Here is a 15,243-nt window from a genome sequence, read left to right as displayed (position 1 = left end):
CATGGTGAAACACAAGCTGATTGGCATTTGGGCAAGGGGTGATTTATTTTATTTACTTCAAATTGGAACTCATGACCCAATAAGTTTAAATGAACCTTAAAGTTTCCCTGAACGGTGGGCAGGCTCATATGGAGAAATTTTGTATATATCGCTATAAATGGGCAGATTCCTCTGTAAATGTAACTGAAGCTCCCAGGGTGGAAACAAGAAGAGAGGTGTCCAGAGAGGAGGCACGTGTGAATTTTGTGGGTGAGACTTGGGGGTTAGCTCCAGGTACTAAGCTCCACTGTGAGAGCATAGACTTCTTTTCCAGATGCTAAGGCTGTTGTGGATTTCTAGGATAACTGGTCCCTAAACATAGGACATTGAAGGCAAAAGCAGAAGAGGGCAGCAGAGGATAAGAAGATTGGAAAGCATCACCGATTCAATGGACATAAACTTGGGCAAACTCTGGGGAGATAGTGAGGGACGGGGAGGCCTTGCCTGCTGCAGTCCATGGGATGCAAAGAGCATGACACAACTTAGCCACTGAATAACAACAAAACAGAACATAAACACCCCTCTCTCTAAGATAAAGAGTATGTTTTAGTTGCTCAGTCATGTCCAACTGTTTGAGACCCCATGGATTGCAACCCGCCAGGCTCCTCTGTTCATGGGATTCTCCAGGCAAGAATACTGGAGTGGGTTGCCATTCCTTTCTCCAGGGGATCTTGGGGACCCCGGGATGGAACCAGGTCTCCTGCATTGTGGGCAGATTCTTTACAGTCTGAGCCACCAGGGAAGCCCCTCTAAGATAAAGGCCTTCTCTAATTCAAAGCCACAACTCATAAAGACATTGCCCAGGGTAAAGTCATCTGTCAGGAAACTGAAAGGCTGAGCCATCTGGTGGGGTTTTGAGAGAGTCATTTCCTAGGCAGATTGATAAGAAGTCTAGGGGTCCCTAACAAGCGAGGGGTCTGGAATTCTCAAGGAGGAAGAGAGGACAAACTTTTTTTCCCTCTACATTCCTTAGGATTATATAACAATAATGTATCCTGCCTGAGGACAGTCTCTGGATTAAACCTCCTGGCTAATCCTGTTACCTTAAAATGTAAATTATGGGAGTAGGTCTAGTGAGGTCTTTACAACCTCCAGACGTTCTTTTGATTCATTGGAGAGTATATAACTCCACTGCTAACACTAGCAAGGGGGTACTCTTTCTGCCCCCCTTCTGATGCCTATGTCAGAAGCTTTCTCTGTCTCCTTTATACTTTAATAAAACTTTATTATACAAAGCTCTTCGATTAACTCCGATTAACTTTCGCTTTGGAGGATTCCCTCAAGGAGACCAAGCTTCTGGGGATTTCTTTATTCACGTTAAAACAGAAAAGGACCTTTCTCTAGAGAGGATCAGCCCTGATGCTTTCTCGGTATTTGCAGATGGTTTTGAGGGCAGGAAGCGGCTAATCTTTTTTGTCACCGCATCCGAGGTCGGCTGTGTCTTCTTCACCTTCCCTGAGGGCCAGCCGAGGGTGCCCTCACTCGTCGTCGGAGGACGGGGTGGTGGGCTCCTTCTTGCAGCTGTGGTGCTTGGCTTGGTGTCGTCGGAGGTGATTGGACCGGGTGAAGGCCTGGCCGCAGTCGGCGCACTGGTAGGGCCTCTCGCCGTTGTGCACCCGAATGTGCTGGGCCAGCTCCGAGGCCACGCGGAAGGCCCGGCCACACTCGGCGCAGAGGAAGCCCTTCTCCCCGGAGTGGATCTGTTGGTGCCGCTTCAGGGTGGAGGAGCGCGCGAAGGCCTGGCCACACTGCGCGCAAGGAAAGGGCCGCTCGCCGGTGTGGATGCGCTGGTGGCGCGCCAGGCGCGAGGGCTGCGCGAAGGCCACGCCGCAGTCGGCGCACTTGAAGGGCCTCTGGCCGGTGTGCAGCGTCTGGTGCTCCAGCAGGTTGGAGGATTTGGTGAAGCACTTGCCGCAGGTGGGGCAGGGGAAGGGCCGCTCGCCCGAGTGCACGCGCTGGTGCTCCATCATCCGGCTGGCCACTGCGAACTCCCGGTCGCAGGTGGGGCAGCGGAAGGGCTTCTCGCCCAGGTGCGTGCGCTGGTGGCGCAGCAGCGACAGCGGCTTGTTGAAGGTCAGGCCGCACTCGGCGCACGGGAAGGGCTTGTCGTTGCTGTGCATGTTGCGCTGGTGTTTGCGCAGGTCCGAGGAGCGCACGAAGGCCTTCCCGCAGTCCGGGCACGGGTAGGGTTTCTCGCCCGTGTGCGTGCGGATGTGCTTGCGGTGATCGGAGGACCAGGTGTAGGTCTTGTCGCAGAAGGGGCACTGGTAGGGCCGCTCGCCTGTGTGCAGGCGCTGGTGCTGCTGGAGCGTGGCCCGGTGGGAGTACGCCTTCCCGCACAGCTCGCACGCGTAAGGCTTAGCGCCCAGCGACTTCTGGACGGCCCTCCCGCCCCGCAGGCACTTGTAGGGACGTGCCTCGCCCTGCCTGCCCTCCCCGGAGCCCGCCGGGTTCGGGTCCTTAGAGCCCTTCCGCGCTTTGGCCAGAGCCTCCTCCACTGCCAGGCAGGCCTGGGTAGCCGACTTCTGGGCTGGTGTGTGTGTCTCTTGCGTGGAGAGGTCCCAACTGCCCCCTGCTTTGGGGACACACGCCCCCGCAGAGGAGTTGTCTGGGGACTTGTCTCCATCCTTCTGTGCACGGAAGTACCTTGCAGAACCAAGGAAGTTGGATGGGACCCCGAGGGTGGCGTCCAGATTTGCCCTTGAGTCTGCCTCATCACCAGCAGGTAATGAGGCCCTAGGAGGTTGCGTCTCCCCGAACCACTTGCGCGCGAGGCCCCTGGGGAGGGCACTGGGAGTCATGCTTGCTCTGGGGGAGGCCTCGGTTGGGGTGATCTTTGACGCATCTCTTTCCCAACTGGCCTTCTTCCACAGTGGTGCCATGGGTTTCTTCCCCACACCTGCGGCACTAAAGGAGTCGGAGAATTTCTCTTCCTTCCTGCAGGCTGGATGCTTCCAGAGCAAGTCAGGATTGTCCTCGGTCACTTGGGAGCTGCCCCTTGGTCGGGCCTGCTGATCAGGGTCACCAGTGGCCCCTTGGTCTCCTGCCTTTCCAGGAGCCTCATCCTCACTCTCCAAGTTGACGCTCAGCATCCCGGGGTCATAAGCCTCCCTAGTCAAGCTGCAGAGGGGAGATGCATCTCCCCACCCATCCTGGGGGTCCCCCTGTGCCATTACGTGCAGGCCCTTCTACTCTTGCTTCTCCAAGACAGACCTTCACTTGGCTCAGGAAACCTGCAAAAAGGAAGATCCCAAAGAACAGACTTCGTCACCTTCACAGCCACAGGAACTGAGTTCTCACTACAGGTCTGTATGCAGCTGGCAGCCACACCAGCCACTGTTGGTCCCTCACAGGTGAAGGAGGACCTGGAACCTGTGAAAACTCCCCAGTCGCCCTTAGTCCTGTGGAGGTCCCCCTTGCTGGAAGCCCCAGGAGACAGTGCTGTCAGGATGGCCAGTGTGAGCATTTGCTGAGTAGCATCTGTGCTCTGTCCCACCCTGGGGCTCAAACACCAACTGCTAGCCGGGTGGGTTCTCTGTGAGCTGAGGAAGAATAGACGAAGGGCAGAAAGCAAGGTCTGGTTGTCCTTGGACCTCTTACACCTTCGGCGCAGCCGGGAAGCTGGAAACCAGGCTGGCTCTTGCTGTTCCTGCCAGGAGAGCAAGCCTGCTGTGTTTTGATGGTGGCAGCGAGGCTGCCTCCCACACACTGGGCTGTGTGGGCCACCTCTTCCAAGGACACGGACCAGCTCCTGGGAGCATGGGGGTGAGTCAGGAAGACACTACGGTGTTCCCAAGAAGAAACCCAGCTGCCCCTCCCTGCTTAAGTGGGGCTTCTCAGGCCTTTGTAGCAAAGCACCCCTTGCTGGTGGGCAAGGTAAAACACATCCAACCAGGGAGAAAGGGGTGCCCACTGAAAGCTTGAACTACCCCTGAAATACTGCTTCACTTAAACATTCATGGGAATGTACATTCTATGTCCTGTTTATTTTAACATGAAAAGAGTGTTTTAAGTTAGCTTTGGTTTAAATGTTTTAACTTTCCCCCAGTGTGTTATATTTAGCCTGTGGCCTCATGGACTCCTGGCATACCCCCTTATATCCCAGGGGTGCCTATACCCCAACTTGAAAAGTGTAGACTTAGGGTTTTGACAGCAAGGCACGACAAAGGAGCCTTTGAGATGCATTTTCCGATTGATTTTATTTTAGCTTGAAGACACAGAGACCTGCTGAGGTTGGCTAATAAGGATTGTTTGTATGAGTTTTACAGGGGTTGCCTGAGTGAGAGGCAGGCTACTGAGGGTCTCTGTGGGGCTGGGGTAGGGAGTGAGGGGGAGGAGCAATTTCTAACCCAAGGGCTGAGTTTGGTCTGGAGGGAAGCTTCTGAGAATCCCAGAGATCAGTAGTACTACCAGTTCCATTTTCTGGGCAAATGTTACGAGCCAGACAATGTGCTGCATACTTCACAAGCCTGACTTTCTTTATTCCTCCCAGCAACCTTTAATATAGACACTGTTACTGTTAGAGTAACCTTTCCATTTCATAGACCAGAAAACTGAGGCTTCAAGAGATTACTCACCTGCCTAAGGTCACACAACTCATAGGCAGCAGCCCTGGGGTTTCTGCCTTCAAGGAGTTGTCCTGGCTCCCAGATGTGGCCTCCCCATGAAGGCCCTGCCTAGAGGCCGGGCCCTGCCCAAGAATGGCCACAGCATCCTAGGGGGAGAGCCACTGCTTTCTGAGGCATCAAAGCCCCTTGTGTTTACTGGGCCAAGGCACCTTGGCTATGGGGCCTCATGGCTGGGCTCCTCCCTGCCCCTGTTGACCCAGATTGCCCTCGGCAGGAGAGAGAGGCCAGATTGCCCGCTACAGAGACTGTTGCCCGGGGCGGTCAGGAGTATGAGTCATTGAGTGTTTACTTTCCGAAAGCTGCTGCACTTCTCCTCCGCCCACCTTCCACCACCTCTCAGAGGGATCGGCTCTGCACTCCTCTTCAGGGTGGAGGCGTTCCATCTTTCCTCAGCAACACAGATTCATTCGTTGGACAGATGTGGAGCAAATGGTTAAAATCATATGCCTGTATCAACAAACATCTCTGAGCCTGGTCCTCTTCATCTGCAGGATGGAGATACTGCCCCTACTGTATACTCCGTGGGATGCTCCTGCACACACGCGGCTGGCACTCAGTGACTGGGGCATTGTTACTCGAGCTGCTCGCTCCTCTGGGAGGTGTCTAGGTGGACGATCCTCGCAGTTTGGTGCTCGAGGTTCACACAGTAAGGTCATGTCCTGATTTATTAGCCCCTGTGCCATCAAGCTGCCCTTCTCCCAGCTTTTGCCTGATCATAAGCCCAGGTACTGTGAAAATGTGTGGAGGTGCAGCAAAGAGGAGGAATCCTCACTCTCTCCTTGGACACAGAAGCCATAGATGAAGGGAGGACACAGGGCAGTGATGACTGGGGTCCAGCCTCTCCTGTCCCTTTGTGCCCGAAGCCCAGGGGCCACTGCCTCCCTCTGACCATCCTGCTCTGTCCCTGTAATGTGTTAGAGTTGAGCTGACATACCTCTTGGCAGGAAACCAGGTTGGATGTATTTTCAGTGGTTCTTAGAGAGTAGCTGTGCCTGTGTGTGTGTGTGTATGTAGAGGAACACAGCACTGGCCAGCGTGCCTGATCCAGACTGTGGTCTACCAGTCAGACGGCAAGAAAGTGCTGGATTTGAGTGAAGCAGATTCTTTCTTTCTGTGGGACAACTTGCCGTGCAGGTTCATGGGGAGTGTTTCACAGACCACATCCCACCTACTCCCCACCCTTCCTCTGGCACGTGTCCCCATTTCTACACAACACACGTCTCATCCCCGTCCTTCAGGCCAGAAGTGAGCCTCCTCAGGGTGGCACCCAGCCCTCTGCTAGCTCATCACTGACAGGGGGCTGCCTTCCAAATGGGAAACTCCTCCCCTATCTGCAGCCACGTCCCCTGCTCGCTTCTTCCTGAAGTGGCCAAAGGTGCTCTCTTGACCACCAAGAAGACCGAGAGGAAGGCAGGGGCTCAGGAGGGGTTTTTTTGGCCAAGTTGACACGAATATTCCCGGTCTGGAAGAGGAACCCTGATGCCACGGTGCGGCTAGCCCCTCTGCTTTCCAGATGCACTGACCCCAGAGGCAGGCAGCATGCAGTCCTTTCCTGGACCTTCCTCCACACTTACTGTCCAGGTGCAGCTCCAGCACACCCAATTCACCCGTGGATGTGATGCATTGCAGAAACCTGGCCTCACGGCTTGCTCCAGCTCCTGGCCCCAGCCCCCTCTTTCCTTGCATAGATGGTACCCAGTGCACTCCAGGGCAACCACCTCCCTTCTTCTCCCCTTCCCACCACCTTCAGACCTGGCTCAATTCTGGCTCACACATGAATACTCACTTACCTGGGCAATGCAGACAGCCAAGGAGGCCCCCAGCCCAGCTTCTCTGCTCTGTGTGACTTCTTGGCAACAGGGAGCAGAGCTGGGTACGAATCAGCGGAGACGGTGTCTCGGTCCCTCACACTTTTGTGTCCAGTCCAGCAGCTGCGGAGAGAGCTTCGGGAGGTGGGGCTGGTGTAAGACACTCAGCCTTCCTGCCTGCAGCCCAGAGGGCAGCCTGGGAAGTCCAGGGGGGCTGCCCTGTCTCACAGCCTGAACCAATTCCGGCTGCTTCCTCTGAGCCCGCCTCCCCTCCGGTCTTGCTCGCTCTCTCCTTTCCTCCCGCCCTCAGGAAGGTTACTCAGTCCTGCAGGTGGCCCTGTCCCTTCTGCGCACTCTCACCCCTTCTTCCACTACAGCAGGCACTCCATTTTTCCATCCTGCCCCGGTATGTCCCTGAGCCTCTGGTCGCACTGTGAGCTTCATGAGGACGCGTGTTTTTTCTTCCTGGGAGGCAGGACCAGGTATTTGGTCTGTACCCCTACCTCCCCCATTCTCGTACCCACCTTTTGCAGCACTATGGTTTGAACAGGGGTATTTCCGGAATGTTTTGTAGTTATCATTGGCTCAAAGATGCCCGTGACCATTTAGCTAGGGGTGAGGTACAGGAAGATAATTTTCTTTCCTAATTCATGCACAAACCAGGCCTGTCTCACCATCTTTCAGCATTGCTGTCCAGGCAGGTTCATTTTGCAGAGCAAATTGGCCCAGGGTTGAGACTCAGTATGTCTAGAATTGGTACCCACTCAAGTCTAGGGTGCCTTTATTAGGGTGAGTGCTCAGGACACTAAAATAGGGGATAGAATGTGATGTCCCCAGGTGGCCAAAAATACACTCAGGGTTCTGGTGCATTTGAACCTTAACTCACGACCTGTGTGACCTTGGACAAGTTACTTGACCTCTCTGTGCCTCAGCCTCATATCTGTAAAATGGGGATCGTGGCAGCATCCTCGTCACAGGGGTCTTGGGAAGGTTAAATGAGATCATGCACATAAAGAGCTTAGCACCGTGTCCGGAACATAGTTAAGTGCCCAGCGAAGTCAGCTGCCCTCCTTGTTATTATTGATATCCTTGTTTCTGGGGAACATGTGGCTCATGGGGTTCCTTTTGTATGTCCAGGGCCTTGAGAGGGACAGTGACACCTGACACATTTTTCTGAACAGTAAACTTCAGAATGGGATAGAGAGAAGCAGGTCCCTCTGCCCCTTGGAGTATTGTGGGTGTGGCCTCAGAGGGGGAAGCCAGGCAGCAGGGAAGCTTCTAAGTCTTTGAGCCTGCAAGTCCGGAACAAGGCTTCTAATCCACACATCCCTGAAGTAAAGTGCAGAATGCTACAGATATGTGGATGTACACTGTTTGGGCAAAAGGACCCATTTCCTGAAGGGGCTGTGGTCCAAAAAAAGGATAAGAATCATTGGTGTTGAGGGGCAAGGGGGCAGGATAGGAAGAGTTGATGCTTAAAATATCTCCCATGGCAACTTATCTGATGGCATTGCCACCAATCCACACCCCAACACTGTTGTTCAAAATTTCCCAAGTGACTCTATCATACAGGTTGCCCTTCAGGTCCCTTTGGCAGAAAAGTGACTAGAGTCCTCAGAGGGGCCGGCGGAGGTCAGAGCCGGAGCTGGGGAGGGGGTGCGTGTGTCCCTCCCCACTCCCAGTGCCACAGCGCTGGTGCCCACGCACAGAGCTCTTCCTCAGGACCACGCTACGTGGCCACCGTGTGCAGTGCCTCCACCATCCTCGCCGCGTTCCAGGGAGTGCCTGCTATGGTCAGTGTTACTCTCTGGCCCACAGGCTGAGTGTGCATGACACAGATAGCCTAGTGCCTTTTCCAGGTGCAGAGCCCCATGACCACTACTGAGTGCAGCTCCGGTTCCAAGGTCCCAGGGTCTCGGACGTTAACCACAGACTGCCCAGACACGGTCACCGCAGAGCCTGCATGTTTGGCCTTGGTCTAGCTCCACCCTCCCTTCCTCCTGGAAACCCTCAGTCCGTCCACCCAAGGCTGCATGACTCTGTGTGTGTGTGGTCCCTGCAGTGCACCCCCACCCCCAGAGGAAGAAGACCTTCTTTGCCCTCAGAACAGCTCCCCAAGGAGACAAGTGGTCCCCTAAAGGCCCAACTCATTATTGTCCAGCTGGCATAGCTTGTCTCTCATCATGCTTTATTTCTAGAAACCCAGCGACTGACTGTAGAACAAAAGCCCACAGGCCATGGGACTTTCATGTTAACTCGCCCACATTGCCTCCTCCTTGGTTTTCAAAACACCCTGATGTGGCCACCGCACTGTGGGCCAGGCCACTCCATGATTGAGAAATGGGATAAGCGGCCCGGATACTCACAACAGCAAGACGTAACAGGAGGCCCTTTTCCCAAGTCATCTCCCTGAGAGGTCCCCTGGGCCCCCTCTGACATCCCATTTTGCACCTTTACTGTGTGTGGAACTTCTCCATCCTCAGGAGCTGCAAGCAGGGAGCTGAGCCGGCCTCAGAACGGAATCCCAGGTCTCGCTCAGCCCTGGTCAGCCTGCTCGGACCCGAGGGCACAAGGACCTTTTCGACAGCACAAACACAGTCACTCCTATTGAATCTCCCCAACAGTCACTCTGAGTACCACTAGGCATGAGGGCTGATGGGAAGGCCCCATCTTTTTCCTTCTTTTTAGAGCTTTTGGAATCTCTATCATTCTGCCCAGTCCCTTAGGTATGGAGACAAGGGAGGTGTTGTTTTTGTTTGTTATTATTTGCAAGTCTGCCTTCAAAATCAGGCATTCCCTTTGAGATCTCCTGACTGGCAGTGGTGAAAACAGGGATCCCCTTGACTGTTTGGGAAGGGGAGAAAAGAGAGATTGAGAGAAGCCTGTATGGAAGGGCCCTGGCTCCTGCCAGGCAAGATGCCGGAGCTCAGTGGTGCCTGTGAACCGCACAGACTGGACCGGCTGGGCTGAGTGACGTAAGTGGACAATGGAACAGACTGGCGTTCCATCCTGGAGAACACGTGGGCACCCCGCTGAGTTCATGAACCATGGCTGAGCCTGGACATTGGGTCTGACTGTGATTCTGAGAGACCCTGAGAAACTGCCCAGTTCCACTGAGGACCCCCACCCATGCAGCTCCCCCAACCCCGGCCCACTGACCCCGCCTTGCTCTGCTTTTAGCTGTCAGCATGGTGATCTAGCTGAGCTGCTCTCCAACAGTGGGAACTCTGCATGAGAAATCAACCATCCAGTCTGCTTTCTTGCCCGAGGCCTGTGTCATCCTTGAGGAAGATTAATGGAGCCACTTAAGTGGCCCTAGCATGGGAGAGACTTCAAATATTTGTTGTTTTCCTCGCAGGCATCCAACTTTACTAGGTAATAGAACACATGTGGCAAGCAGAGTTGTGAGTGGAACAGGAGCTTGGTACACAGCCTTGGGTTGGACAGACCTGGCTTTGAATCCCAGGTCTATTTGTTTGATGACCTTGACTTGTTTGATCCTTAACTTCCCTGAGCCTCAGGCCCTCTGTCTGTAGAATGGGAATAAGAATTAATTACAACCTTTGTTACAAGGTTGTTATGAAAATTTCATGAAACAATATTTTTGAAGTATTTAGCCCAATGTAGTGGTTTTTAAATAAATTGTTATTTTTAGCCTAGAGCTGATGGAACCTTGCTGATGTCTTTCCCCCGTGCCCGTCCTTCCAGAATGCTTGTCCTTTGTTACTCTGGCACCAGAAGAGCACTGTCTTCTCTTTCCTACTCTGGTCTCCTTGCCCCAAAGCATTCCCACTCAGAGGCCAGCCAAGCAGATCTTCTCAAGGCCAGTGATACTCCCAGAGCAGTGGTATCAGGGCTTTTCATTGTGTATTACACTTCACACACATGGCAGTCGATGCCAGGACTGGGAGGTTTGTGTTCTAGACAGGATGTCAGAACGTGGTGATAACTCCAACCATCCTGTTTCCCCCAGTTGCTGTGTGACTGTGGGCAAGTTACTTAACCTTTCTGGGCCTCAGTTTCTTTCTGTAAATTATGGTTAATGATAGTGTGTACCTTCCAGGGTTGTTACGGGGTTTAAGTGAGGTGATGTACTTCGCACAGTGCAAGCGATAGGCAAGCACTCAATCCATAATAGCCAATGTGTGTGTGTGTTAGTTGCTCAGTCATGTCGGAGTCTTTGCGATCCCATGGACTGCAGCTCACCAGGTTCCTCTGTCCATGGGATTTTCCAGGCAAGAATACTGGAGTGGGTAGCCTTTCCCTTCTCCAGGGGATCTTCGCAACCCAGGGATTGAACCCAGGACTCCCATATTGCAGGCAGATTCTTTACCGTCTGAGCCACCAGGGAAGCCCTAATGATCGATAGTAATATATGAATGATTTCAGGAGAGAGGTACTTGCAGTCCAAACAACAGAGAACTCCACCTCTAGTCTCCATCAGAACCCTCTCCTGAGCAGGCCCAAGGCCTCCCCTATGTATGAACTAGAGCTAGAGTGATCACCAGAGTCCCTTGGGTGGGCTTCAAGCAGACCACCCCCCTCTTAGCTCCTCGAGGCCCACATTGAGCTGTAGTTACCCTCCCAGATGACTACTGAAGCCCCTGGTCCCCACCTCCGGAGGATAAGCTACAGGCAACAGGATGGGAATCTCTGAAGTTCATGGTGAAGGTCAAACACTCACTCACTCACTCTACTGACACAACAGAAGATTTCCTTGGCCCTGAGAATGGCACCCCCTTCCAGGCTACAGATTCTTCCTCATTTACTCGGCTTTGGGACCTCGTAGAAGACAAAGAAAGAACACCACAAACACAATTCCTGGGAGTCTCCTGTTCTATACACTTACCTGCTGCCTCTGCTGGTCCTTCTGGCTGGTCTGGGGAGGTTGGAAGACACTGCGTATCTGTAGTTAATGAAGAAACTGAAACAGAACCCTCTAAACTCCTCCATCATTGGAGATCCTTTTAACTAAAGATTACTAGAGCCCTAGGTGTGATGAAGCTGTTGAAAACTGGGTGGGGGGAGGCATCAGGACTCAGAATTTTAAATGAAGAGATGTTAGGAATGATCTCATGCAGCCTGCTGCTTTCCAGCTGTTGAGATACAAGGATGCATTTAAGTATTCCATCTTTCACTTATTCATTCATCAAACATGTGTTGGGCACAACTCTGGCTGGAGTTTTCAAACTGTAGGACTCAATTTGTGAATAGGACAAGAAATCACTTTCATGAACCATAACCGACACTTCTGTTTGAACAGAGTAGAATGGATCAGTGTCTTACACATAATAAAAGTTTAATTGCAAGTACTATTTTTTTTTACTTTTATATGCAGACATATGTGTGGAGTTGTAATGAAAACTGTATTTGTTAGTTGGGTTTGCTTTGATTCCTGGTCAGAACATTTGAAAAACATGCTTGGCATAAGTCTTGCTCTGCGTAAGATAAACAGGGATCTGGTTAAATATGGTGATTCGAGGGCCACACCCCAGAGGTTCTTCAGGTGTCGGAGGACCCTAGAATCAACATTTCAACAAGCCCCCACGTAACTCTGAGGCATGCTGTGGGTAGTCAGAAAAGGAGAAATTGGCCTTGCCCGGACTTCAGAGAGGTCTTTCCAAAAGAGATGCCTTTTTTTCAAGATGCCTTGAAAGATAAACTTGACTTTGCTAAGTAAAGAAGGGGAAGGACCGGGCTACAGGACCATCAGGCATTTCACGTCACGTTCCTTGGCTTTGCTCTGCCCTTTCTCTGCCTAAGGACCCGCTTCCCAGCTCTCTGGCTCCACCTGTGGCTCACTTGAGCACTGCCACCAGGATTCTGACTTCTGCCTGCAGCTGAGGAGCTCCTGCCTGGGCCCTTTGTGGGCCCCACCACCTACAGTGCTGGCCAGGGTGAAAGGGGCCTTTTCTTTCCAAAGCCCCCACCGATCACACACGCCTTTCCTCACAGCTGTCTAGCTCGGCTGCCTGAACACAGAGGTCATTCACAGGAGATGAAGAGAGGCGTCTGAGGTTTCCATAAAAACACACCTTCCCTTCCCATTTTCAGCGGCTGCCCTGAACATAACTAGAGAGGACCTGTCTTCAGAACGCTCTGGCCCAGAATGTGAAGCCGAGATTCTTGAAAGGAGTTCCCTTTAGGGCTCCTGGGATGTGAAACTACTCTGCGTGTGGATTCTCCGAGCCAGGGTGAGCTGAGGACTGGTCCTCCCTCCTAGCCCGGCAGTGTGCATGCCTGTTCTCTGCAAAGACTGTGAAAACCTGGGACAAATCTAGGTAGAGGATGTGGGCAGAGGATGGAGATCAAAACACAGCAAAATTGAAAGTGGTTATAAACATATACAGGCATACTTTGCAGTTTCATGTCATTGCATTTGAAAATAACAATGAGACAAGTTATATCCTTGCACAGATGAAAATAAAATTAAACTTGCATTCAGAATAGAAGGTCTTACCTGCTAAGTCTGACTAGAGGATTATCCGTTTTATTGAGCCTCTTGTAGAATCAGCTTTAGGTTTCATTGGATTTTTTTCCCTACTGTATTTCTTTCCTATTTTATTTATTTCTGCTCTGATCTTTATCATTTCCTGTATTCTACAAACGTCAGGTTTACTTTGATCTTCTTTTTTTGGTTTCTGAGGGTGGAAACTGACATCATTACTTGAGATCTTTCATTTATAACAAAGACTTTCAGTGTTACAAGTTTGTTGTGGCTGGCATTTGTGTCTGTTCTGTTCACTGATAAAACCCTAAAGTCTAAAACAGTAATTGGCACATAGAGGGTACTAAATATTTGTCAAATTAATAAACTGATAACTCCTTATTTTCCCACAGCCCTCAGAGAGTTCCCATTTTATTCCAAATGAAGCCAGTTCCTCACATGATCTTTAAGGCCTGTACGCAGCTGGCCCCCAGCTACTTCTCTGGCCTCCTTTCCTTCTATCCTTCCCTTAGCTACTTTGGCTCCTTTTGCTGTTGTTGTTTAGTTGCTTGGTAGTGTCCAACTCTTTGAGACCCATTGACTGTAACCCTCCAGGCTTCTCTGTTATGTGGCTATATAAAGGTCTAAGCTACCAGGTCTTTGTTATAAAAGAAGCCCAATGAAACCTAAAGCTGATTCTTTGAGAGGCTCAATAAAATGGATATCCTCTAGTCAGACTTACCAGGCCAAAAAAAAGAGAGAGAGAGAAAATACCAGTTGGTAATATCAAGAATGAAAGATATAACACATTTACAGATTCTACAGATATTAAAAGAATCAGAAGGGGATGTTATGGACAACATCATCCCAATAGATTTGACAACTTAGAACAGAAAAATTCCTTGAAAGAAACGTACTGCCAAAGCTTACCCAAGAATAAATAGGTAATGTCGATAGCGATGTACCTTTTAAAGAGATTGAACTTATAGTTAAAAATCAGCACACAAACAAAGCTCCAGGTCCAGAGGCTGAGTCTTTCTACCTTCTCCTCACTGGGTCTCCAGATGCAGGAAGCTGATGGGACCAATGGTAGACTTAGGAAGATAAGTTAAGAGGCTTGGCAGCCATCTGGGTGGGACATGAGGGTCATTTGGACTGGAATGGCCACAAATGGTGAGAAATGGTCACCTTTTTGGTGTATTTTGAAGTTTGAGCTAAAATGATTTGATTACAGACTGGATATGAAAGTGAAGGACAGACAAGAGTCAGGGGCAACTCTTAAGATTTTTGGTCCAAGCAACTGCAAGAATAGAGTTGCCCTTAACTGAGTTAAGAAAGAATGTGGGAAACAGGTTTTAGAGAAGATTGAGTTTCTGTTTGTTTCCAAGTGGAAACATTGAAGAGATAATTGAATATTGGCATTAGATTGGGTATAGGCTGCTGGATGTCAAGATGGAGGTCTTGGTAGAATGTACAGTTTAAGAGTTACCAATGTATGAACTGCATTTAAAGCCACATCATTTTCTGAGTCACCAAGAGAGTGTACATAGTAAACAGAAGAGGAAGCTTAAACAGATATAGTGTTAATCAGTGTGGGAGATGAGAGAGAAGAGAAGATACCTTCAGCCAAAGAGTTGAAAAGAAGAGAACAAAAATTTGAAAGGAAATCAGAAGGATGTGATATTCTGGAGATCAAGGGAAGAAATGACTCCAAGAGTAGGAAGTGATCTGTTATACCAAATGGTGCTGAGAGCTCAAGTTAAAATGATCACTAAGAAATGACTATTGGAAGGACCTATGCTGAAGCTCCAATACTTTGGTCACCTGATGTAAAGAGCCAACTCTTTGGAAAAGACCCTGATACTGGGAAAGATTGAGGGCAGGAGGAGAAGGAGGCGACAGAGGATGAGATGGTTGGATGGCATTGCCGACTCAATGCACATGAATTTGAGCAAACTGAGGGAGATGGTAAAGGACAGGGAAGCCTGGCATGCTGCAGTCCGTGGGGTCGCAAAGACTTGGACATGACTTAGAGACTAAACAATGAGAAACGGCCATTGATTTAGCCACATGCACATTAGAAGCTGATTGGAGTAGATTTAAGAAAGGAAAGGAATTGTAGTCAGTGAGCATAGACAGCTCCTTCAAGGAATTTTCCTGTAAGAGGGAGCTGGAACATGGGAAGAGTATGTTTGCATGCTGAAGGAAGTGACCCATTAGAGAAGGAGAAATTGATGAGGTAGGAGTGGAGGAAATTCCTCGGGAGATGTCCTTGAGAAAGAAAGAGGGGACTGGATCCAGGACACTTGCAGATGTTGGCCTCTGCACAGTTCATCCCCAA

The 15,243-nt window shown here is 50.9% G+C and overlaps 1 protein-coding gene across 1 annotated transcript; it reads right to left on the bottom strand.

Annotated features, from left to right (window-relative positions):
• Positions 1-1,005: 1,005 nt before the first annotated feature.
• ZNF648 (zinc finger protein 648) lies at positions 1,006-3,338 on the bottom strand. Its single transcript, XM_086345850.1, has one exon. The coding sequence runs from the start codon at positions 3,210-3,212 to the stop codon at positions 1,518-1,520; it is 1,695 nt and encodes a 564-aa protein (XP_086201976.1). The 5' UTR covers positions 3,213-3,338; the 3' UTR covers positions 1,006-1,517.
• Positions 3,339-15,243: the final 11,905 nt, after the last annotated feature.

The sequence above is a fragment of the Bos grunniens genome, chromosome 16 (genome assembly GCF_055505025.1).
Source record: "Bos grunniens cultivar Pamir isolate PY7600 chromosome 16, Bosgru_T2T1.0, whole genome shotgun sequence".
In the NCBI taxonomy this organism is placed as follows: domain Eukaryota; kingdom Metazoa; phylum Chordata; class Mammalia; order Artiodactyla; family Bovidae; genus Bos; species Bos grunniens.
The sequence above is the reverse complement of the archived record's forward strand: the minus strand, read 5'-3'. Positions and strand labels throughout refer to the sequence as shown.

Coding starts and splice junctions, on each gene's coding strand:
- ZNF648 (XM_086345850.1), bottom strand. CDS start 3,212: ATGGCACAGGGGGACCCCCAGGATGGGTGGGGAGATGCATCTCCCCTC.